Source organism: Sebastes umbrosus, chromosome 13, assembly GCF_015220745.1.
Source record: "Sebastes umbrosus isolate fSebUmb1 chromosome 13, fSebUmb1.pri, whole genome shotgun sequence".
In the NCBI taxonomy this organism is placed as follows: domain Eukaryota; kingdom Metazoa; phylum Chordata; class Actinopteri; order Perciformes; family Sebastidae; genus Sebastes; species Sebastes umbrosus.
The window spans coordinates 8,025,284-8,035,038 of NC_051281.1; the positions used below are offsets into that span (position 1 = coordinate 8,025,284).

Here is a 9,755-nt window from a genome sequence, read left to right on the forward strand (position 1 = left end):
ATAACATTTGATTGTAAATTGATCAGTATTTACATCCAAATTGAGTATGAAAAACAATTTACAAAATGTACAATAACAGATCTCCCACCTGGAGGATGCGGAAGTTTAAAACACAAATAACCGAACAGTATAGTATTATTACATAAACTGGGAAACAAAAGTTCGGAAACTTGTGTTTGGTGGATTATTTCTCTGTTGTTACAATGCTTATTGGCATTGTATTTTACATCGTTGGAAAGCTTGTTTATTTACCTTCACAATGATGTCCAACTTGTAAGGATCATGCATTTGTGGGATGAGCAGCACAGCTGATTATGTGGGTAGTGCCCAAGAAAAATTTGCCACATATTATTACATATATGTACCATAGGGGAGCAATATTAAACATGAAAAAAAGTAGTTTTTCAACACAGGATTTATTGAAGTATTCACCTTACAAAAAAGACATTGCATTTCTTCTTTTAGTCATGGAGGGGAAAAGCCAAACAAAGTCTCTGTTGGATTAGAAACTTAAACCAAGTATGAGAATACATCAGGAATACCATGAAGCCATTTCATTGCATGTAGGCCTACTGTAGTACTAACAGCACAACTGTCATGGCTCCAGGACAAACCGACTACAAAGAATCTGTTTACTTTTAGAGGGAGGTGTCAGAGACTGAAGGCAATTTTCTCTTTGTCTTAACAAACCTGACGAAGGAGAACAACTGGTATCACTGATCGTGTCACATCATAACTGAAATTATATCTCTCACCTCAGTATTTGTTATTTTGAGTTAAGCAATGTGGACGGAAGACATTGGACTTAAGACAGATGTGACGTCTAACCCGGCTGCATTTAGTATTCCCTTTAAATTATTAAAACCATCTGAGGGGCTACACACTGATCATCCTACCTAATAATCAAACAACTGCAGCTGTTGAGAAAAGGTTGAAAAATAAATATCAAGCAGGCCGAACACTCAAACGGTCCACAGTTTTTTGTCGCATTCTCTTTCGGACGTTGAAATCAATCAGGCAAATCGAAAGCCATCATTTTGTAGTTGACCTATGAAATTCATTACATAAAGTGTTCCCTTTAAGAAAGCATAGTCAAGTCAGGACCACGGTCAAAACATGATCTGAAACCCAGCGGCCATTGCTAAATTATGACTGGCCAAGCTGTTCCCTTTGCTATGAAACAAAGTAACTGTACAAACAGGTTTAAAATCAACTTAACACTTTGTGAAGATGGAGTTCAACACTAAGACCTTAGATTTACTGCTGGAAAATTCCCTGAATTACAGCCTAGATATTATACAACCATTAAAAAGTTTCAGCCGTACCCACTCTTATTTGTACTACAAATCTTGGTGTAGTATTTCAGCAATTATATGAAAGCATACAGATGAATGGTGGTCTTGTGGCGACAGAAAAGCTTCAGCCTGACTGGAAGCATGAGTCTTTGAGAAGGGAATGAGAAACACCTCGTAATCCTGCTTTAACAAACAAATCCTCAGTGGACTTTAGCAGCCAACTCATTAAAAAAAACCCAGCTATTCTAGGTAATCCACATCGCATCTCCAACTCTGCATGGTTTGACCTGGACAGGAGGAATTCATCATCATAAAAGAAATACTGAAACATTTTCCCCAAATGTGTTGATTTGTGAAAATCAATATGTGCAGTTTATAGGAGGGAATCAGAAGCATCTTATTAATAGGACAGAATCAGTGTCTGGTTCCCTACACCTGCCAGGTACCTCCTGCAAATGTCTACATATGTTTCTATGTATACAACTATGTGCACACTGGTGTGCACATAGTTGTATACATAGAAACATATTAATAGTAATTAATAATTAGACGTAACGATGCGGATGCCAGTCCTGAGCTCCTATTGGCCGCTCTGGCCCAGTCTCTTTGTGTAAGCCTCCCAGCCTGCCTTTCTGTACGACTCAGCAGCTTTCAGCCTATCGGGGGCCTCCAGGATACCCCGACCGACGATGATGACATCAGAGCCTTTGTTGCAGAGGACTTCCTCTGGGGTGGCGTACTGTTGACCCAACCCGTCACCTGGAAGAGAGAAGGGATGGGTGAGGAGGGGAGACCGGGGAAGAGGGAGGTTGTTGAGGAGTATTGATAGCAGGCCCAGAAATCATTTCTTGTACTAGATCTCCTCCTTGTGTCAAAGCTAGAACGCAACGGAACGACGCTTATTCATATAATTAAGTGCTTGAAGATCCAATCATCACTAAAGCGTATGTCATGCAAGAGAGCCTATATGAAACCAACTAGAATGGTCAAAGTTGTCATATTGACATTTAAAGGCTTTCTAGCATCAATCAACTATTAGCTATGTAAAGATATAGTGGAATAATGTCTACCTGAGCAGAGAATGAAGTCGCTCTCCCTCTGTGTGTCCCTCCGCTGTCGCCATGTTGAGAGCCATGAGGAGGCAATAGAAATGCTCCCAATCTCTGCATTTAGCACCTTTAACGTGTGTTGACTGATTCACGACGTGAACTTATGCATCGAGTAAACATAGCACCTTAAAAGTTGCCGGTAGCTGCCGGTAACCTTTGAGCAGCACGGTGAATTAAATTATTTTTTCTTAGTCTAGTAAGTAAATTAAATCATTCAAAAGACAAACTGCATTTGGTCTTTGCAAACGGAAAAGATGTACGCCTTTATTTGCTTATAGCGCTGGAAAAGTGAGACCCGATCACAAGTGGTCACTCGAGACACATGTCAGATTAAGAATATTGAAGTTGAAGTGTGTACGTATGCATCTATACAAGTGTGTATGTCCTTTTAAAAACAAATTAATTACCTGTAAATATAAACTTGTGAATGTAAATTACAACATTTCTAGGAAAACAAATACAAAGAAATCTAAGTCAAAAAATAATGAAGTCAAACGTTACCTCCAGCCTGCATCTGCACCCCGGGGGTCATGTGGATGATCTCCGGCCTCTTGGTGATCTTAGAGCCACAGATGAACCCAATCACAAAGTCTGAGTGCTCCTCTGCCATCGTCAGCTGGAAAGATAATAGAGATAAACTGTAAACTGGGAACCCTGAACAATGGACTATACATCTGAGTAAACTTAGACAATGCAGAGACATGCTTACCACCGCCTGTGTGTATTCACCAGTAGCCAGTGACCCCTGGGAGCTCATCTGTGCTATGAGCAAACAGCCTCGGCCCAGAGGCTTTCCTACAGCACTGAGGCCCTTCACCACCCCGGGCCCCGGCACCACATGGGCATTCACTATGTGGGACCATGATGAGATCTGGTACAAACCACCTGGGACAAAAATTGGATGAAGATACTTAAAATATTAACATTTTTTTTTTTTTTTTCAAAAGTCATCTTGAAGACAGATGTATTTCATACACAAGTCCTCTCACCTTCATACTGATGCTTGACTGTGTTCCCAATGTCAGCAAACTTGCGATCTTCAAAGATGAGGAAGTTGTGTTTCTCAGCCAAAGCCTGCAGTTTCTGGCTGAAGGCCACTGTGTAGTCCTGTTAGCAGACATGAGAAGAGCATTAGGATCATTTGTCGTGACGGCGTTCTTCTCCTTTGTAAAATATGGACTTGGTTTCATGCCGACCTTTAGGATGTCTACGTGGGTCTTCAGCATGCAGATGTTGGGGCCGAGAGAGTCGGCCAGCTGGAGGAGCTCCTCGCTGCTCGTCACATCGGCGGACACGCAGAGGTTAGACTGCTTCTCCTCCATGGTCGTCAGCAGCTTTGACGCCAGAGGGTGGACGTCTGCAGACAAAAATGCAATATTCACTATGTAAATGTATAAATGCTTTAAAAAGATCACTAAAATCATGCCCCAAGAGTGGATAATATGCCTTTAAAGTTGGATGTAACCTTGCAGAGGCATTACTGTACTAGTGCTGGCCACTTGACTAGCTCGAAAGACTACATACTTGGAAGTTTGGCTCTGTCTGCATAGCTCAGCTCCACGTCCTGCTCCACACATGGCTTCTTGGTGGCAGGAACCCCGTTGCCATTCCCGTCCTTGGGGCTGAAAGAGGCAAATGTTACTTAGAAATTGTCACATGTAAAGTATGCGTTCAAACACACACAAACTACGCGGCTGTACCTGAAAGTGTTGTTGTCCTGGATGAACTTGCGGACGCTCTGGGCTGTATTGGCGTCGATGCGTTCGGCTGCCAGCAGCACGTTGAGCAGCTCGGACATGGAGATGATGGGATGGAGGCGGATCCCCTGAGAAGCCAACATATTTAAACCACCTTGCTCTCTGTCCATTAGTACTACGGCATCTGTCACCTGGAACCGGTAAAAGATTTCAAAAGACGATTATCACCACTGTGTTGCCCTTGGTGACGTTACTACAGTGATCATTCAAACAAAAAAAAAAAAACATCATTTCTACTGTGATCTTTTTTTGATAGTGCACCTTCAGTCCCCCTTTGTAGAGCACCTCAGCCGTCTCCAGGATGCTGCTGCCGCTGGTCACCGTGTCCTCAATGATCAGACATGTGTCCCCCTCCCGAAACGAGCCCTCCACCATACGCTTGGTTCCTAGAAGGGATACACAAGGAGTCTTATGAGTCCCTATTCTAGACAAACTTGAGTCATTGTGTCACTTTTACTCTAATTCAAGGCCTTGACAAAGTCATCTTCCAATGGAGTAAATGTTTCTGCTGATTCACACGTATACATAGAGGTTGTCTTAGAGGAGAGGGAAACTTGACTTTCTAGATTTTCTAGAATTGTCTTGTTAGCTCTCAGTAAGTATTTGTCTTTGATGGTTGACAGAAAAGACCTGCTATAGCATCACTGGTAAGAGTTGTGGCATTAGTGAACATTTAATCTATACAGAGCAAGCCCCCAGGTAAAGCGCCAGGCTGTGAATCAAATTTTCATAGTGGCCAAACTGCGGTACTACAACTTCCGTGTCATTGGGCCCAAAAAGACTTTTCCCCATAGACTTACATTGGGAAAGAGACGTCTGTAACTCAGCGGATACATTTTTTTGAGGTTAATGAACTTCCCAGTATGAACACTTGAATAGTCCTTATTTAAATCATTAAGTCCTAAAAGAATACAGAGTTATTTCCCTTCTTCCATTCATGTGAATGAGTTCCAGACAAAGGACTGGGAGGCGGAGTTAAAGGAAACGCTACTGCGCCTGCTCTATGGGCCCAATGGATGCGGAATATCGCCGGATGACACGGGTACTTTATCACTCAGCGGTCGAGCCATTTGGGCTTCAAGCGCCACTGAGCAACCCTCCTAGGAATGAACGGGAATCCGCCTCTCCAGTTCCTTTTATACATCCATGATATGGAGCAGTGCAGCAGCTCCACATGGCATCAACGTATCATAATGGGTGAAAATAATAATATGGATCTTGTTATATTTGGAAAAACAGATCATTTCTGCTTCTTAAATGATCTTAGGATCTGATACATATCACTATCCAGATCAAAATGGGACAAACATCCATCCCTTCCATCCAAACAAAATGTCTTTCTTGTGGTTTGATCAATACTCTTGAACGTTTGATAAATAAAGCTGGCCTAGTCGTCCGGCCACCCACCATAGTCCTTGGCCTCCTTCCGCCTGATGAGCATCGGCAGTTCATGTCTGGAGCAGATGATGGTGGCCATAGGCAGGGCTGTGTAAGGAACCCCACACACTGAGTCAAACTGGAGCTCCTCTTCCAGCACTCGCTGGTAGATGAGAGTTGACACCTGCAAAATACAGCAACACAAAACGGGTGAGGACTCTAAAATGCAACAGTGTTATAGGTGAAGGGTTACACGACAATCAAGGCACACGGAAGCCCACATGAATATCTAGGACATGGTGCACTGTGGGCAGGTACAAGTTGTTCTTGCTACGCAGCTTTTTTCATCGTTATGGTCTCTGTTTTTTTGCCATGGATGTCATTTTGTAGCAAATGTTCCGTTCACTGTATGGTGAATTTTCTGTTTATAATACATGCAACACATTTCTACACGAATACATTTACTGTGAACACAAATTTGCATATCTAAATTATATTATTATATCCTATCTATATCATTTCTGTATACACAGTATTGTAGCTACTACAGTATTGACTTTTCCCAGTAAACTTTGACCTGCTGTTGAAATGGGGAATCTAAAAAGCTCAGTGTGATACACAACAGATTTCAGACAACTGTTCATTCTGGTATAGTCTACAAAAAGAAGAACAAAAGGGAGATTTCGTGTACAGGGTTTTCTGCCATGGTGAAAAAAACAACAACATCTAAGCATTTTGACTAATGCAGCTCACATGATAACAAAAAAAACAACTTTTCATTTTGGTGGCCAATTTACTGACACAATAACTTAAAGTTTTGAAGCATGAATGAAGTGTTTTGGGTGAGTTACTGACTGTATTCTCTTAATATTTGCACTATCTTTATATCATGTTTATAGCTTATTTGTAATTTGTAAATTGTACATTTTTATTATTTTATTCTAACGTTTTTATCTATTCTTTTGTTATTATACAGTTTGTCTCGCACCAATAATGCCAAAGAAAATTCCTAGTGTATACCTCTTACACCTAATAAACACCATTCTGATTCTGTACCCTGTGCTGCTCCTTATAGGTGCGTTATGGTGTTAAATTGTTGTTTGTATGTTTTGCTTGTGTAGTTTTAAGGAAGGATTAGTTGAGTAACCTAATGTGAAGATAAGTTCCTTATTTAAAAGTGCACTTTTATTTTATTTTCTGAAGAAATGCTTCTACTTCCATGTAAACTGGAGAGTTTAGAAACCTGGTAAAAATATTACATTTAATTTCAGGGGCTGTACATTTTATTTATTGATTATTTTCTTTTAGCTTTTGCTGTATTTACTGATTTAAAATACACTTGTAGCTTCTGCATTTGTTTTTTGTGCACATATTTGATATATAACTGTATTTTGTTATATGTGTATACTCTATAAATACACATAGGGGCCCAGGCCGTGCAGCAGCAGCAGCAGCACGTGTTTGTTGTTACCTGGTTCATGAGCACCGGGTGTGAGACCAGCACCCTCAGGTCGATGTAGATGGGTGTCATGATGCCGCTCTTCATCTTGTACTCTCCGAACTTCACCGCGTCCACATCGTGGAGCTTCAGGATCAAACTGTCGAGGGAGACCTGGTCCATGTTGTCTGTTTTCAGGAGGGTTAACAGGAGTTTCCTCTCTACAACTTCTAGCTGACTAACTAACGTGTTGACTGACACGCTCTGCTTCCTGAGCGGCAACAGCACTTCCGCTCTGGGTTCTTCAGAATAAAAGCGTCATCCACCAGTCTGACGGTGAGAGTATTTCAAAGTTCAGTTGTTTAGGGCCTGTAGTGTTTTTTTTTCATGAAGCCTACAGAGTTTAGCTTATTAGTACGAATTAAGCTAAAGTGCAGGTCTACAGGAAAATTATTTATAAATTAAATTAAATTAAATTAAATTAATTAAATAAAATCAAAATAAAATCAAAATTAAATTAAATTAAATTAAATTAAATTAAATTAAATCAAATTAAATTAAAAAGAGATTTTTTTTCATGAAGCCTATAGCATTTAGCTTATTAGTGCAAATTAAGCTAAAGTGCAGGTCTACAGGAAACAAAATTAAATAAAATGTAATAAAATAAAATAAAATAAAATTTTAAAAAATATTTTAAATTAAATTAAATTAAATTAAAGTATATTAAATTTAATTAAATTTAAAAGAGATTTATGGCATGGGAAACACATGTGTACATTGCCAAAGCATGTATGGAATAAAAACAAAAACAAATGTACGTACAATAAGTGAAGAGTTACTAGAATAAAGAAATGTGTGAGCAGCACCGTGTAACATTGCAACTAGTATATTATAGTATGTACAGCTAAATCAAGTAAACTTAGGTCTAAAAAACGGTATAAAAAAATAAATTATATATATATAAATATATATATATATAGTGAAATTAATTTTTTAAATTTAAAAAAAAAATGTTATTACGATTTCCTGTTCTTGAGTGAAATTTATTATTTTAATTTATTAATTTTATTCTGAAAGGGGAGACGCCTTAACCGGAAATCGGGTAGAACCAATCAGAACGCAGTATTACACGACTCTGCGGTCGTGTCTAGAAGGGAGCTCGCAAACTGCGAAATCTGATATGAGATCTGGAAAAACTCCCTTCTATCCACTATCCGACTCTTTTTTTTTTTTTTTTTTAATAGAACAAATTCAGATTTACAAACAACATGGCTCATAGATCATTGCATTAGAGTAAAAGGTCAATGTGCATGCAGAACAAGAACAGATCAAATATGTAAAATTATACATGAAAATAATAATAAATTAAATAAAGGGCTATAGGGCTGTACCTGTAATTCATATTCTTCTATTATGCTAAGAAGTTTCGAAGCATTTTTGTTTTTCATGACTTTAAGGGCTTTTATGTAAGAAAGAAACTCAGAATGAAACACATTAAACCTAGGTTTCACTTTCATATACTTGGATTTGTGCAAATAAAATTTTCCAAGAATGAGAATGTTATTCACCAGAAAGTCATATTTGTTATTGTCCATGACAAGACCATAAACATTGACCTTTTGAGAGAAGTTTCCCAGATGAGAAACTTTTGGGAAAAGCCAGTCATCCACTACCCAACTCTGCAGGGAGAATGAATTCCGGTGTAGAGTTTCTTTTGTTTTTGCAGACCTTTATGTGGACTCGAAAATTGTCTCAAATCCTGAATTTATATGTTCTAAAAACGCAGAGCATTTTGGCAATTTTTTCTTGGGCACTACCCACAAAATCAGCTGTGCTGCTCATCCCACAAATGCATGATCCTTACAAGTTGGACATCATTGTAAAGGTAAATAAATAGGCTTTCCAACGATGTAAAATACAATGCCAATAAGCATTGTAACAACAGAGAAATAATCCACCAAACACAAGTTTTCAAACTTTTTTTCCCCAGTTTATGTAATAATACTATACTGTTGGGTTATTTGTGTTTTAAACTTCCACATCCTCCAGGTGGAAGATCTGTTATTCTACCTTTTGTAAATTGTTTTTCATACTCAATTTGGATGTAAATACCGATCAATTTACAATCAAATGTTATAATTTACAGATAGGCCTTCAGAATATATTTAAATGTTACATTAAAAGGTCTTGACTATACTGTAAAATCTGCATTACACAGGATTACCTCCACTGTGGTTTAGTGAAGTTTATATAGTACTGTATTCCAGAACGAGAATGTGACATGGGGATTCTTAATTCCGTGATGTCATGTATGACGTCACAGGGGATGTCAGCAGCACAAGTGATTGGACGGGGCTTATGTTCCGTGTCATGTGTGACGTCATATGTGACGTCACACATGTCACGAAACGTCATATGTGACGTCACGGGCCTCCCAAAAAAGTTTACTTATAGGACCCCTTTCTGTCATTCAAATCACCCGCTTGTGTATGCCAGGCCAGTGCTAGTCTCACCTGAGATATCCCTACAGTGGTTTCCATTGTAGTTGCCTCTCAGTGGTTCTGATAATGAGTCTTAAGCTTCATGCTTGAGCTCACAGGAGCCACTCAGGGAAAAGCTGTCAGGGTGAGCTGCTCCAGCAGCTGCCCTGCAGATGTTAATCCGGCATATGGGTCTTTTTTTGTTTTGTTTTTCTCTCTCTCTCTCTCTTCCTCTTTCTCTCTCTCTCTCTTCCTTTTAGGTTTTAAAAATTCCATCCCGTGACGTGAGACTTTGAGCA

The 9,755-nt window shown here is 39.3% G+C and overlaps 1 protein-coding gene across 1 annotated transcript; it reads right to left on the bottom strand.

Annotated features, from left to right (window-relative positions):
* Positions 1-397: 397 nt before the first annotated feature.
* umps (uridine monophosphate synthetase) lies at positions 398-7,300 on the bottom strand. Its single transcript, XM_037789253.1, has 10 exons — positions 7,010-7,300; positions 5,569-5,722; positions 4,423-4,547; positions 4,105-4,292; positions 3,929-4,026; positions 3,601-3,761; positions 3,394-3,511; positions 3,114-3,289; positions 2,906-3,020; positions 398-2,054 (listed from the first exon to the last, which is right to left on the bottom strand). The coding sequence occupies exons 1-10, from the start codon at positions 7,157-7,159 to the stop codon at positions 1,876-1,878; spliced, it is 1,464 nt and encodes a 487-aa protein (XP_037645181.1). The 5' UTR covers positions 7,160-7,300; the 3' UTR covers positions 398-1,875.
* Between the last annotated feature and the right edge of the window lie 2,455 nt (positions 7,301-9,755).

What these genes read in the sequence shown, in the direction of transcription:
- umps (XM_037789253.1), bottom strand. Translation starts at nt 7,159, where the DNA reads ATGGACCAGGTCTCCCTCGACAGTTTGATCCTGAAGCTCCACGATGTG. An exon ending in CAGGACAACAACACTTTCAG is followed by an intron (nt 4,027 to 4,104) that starts GTACAGCCGCGT and finishes TGCCTCTTTCAG; the next exon opens with CCCCAAGGACGGGAATGGCA. An exon ending in GTGAATACACACAGGCGGTG is followed by an intron (nt 3,021 to 3,113) that starts GTAAGCATGTCT and finishes TTATCTTTCCAG; the next exon opens with CTGACGATGGCAGAGGAGCA.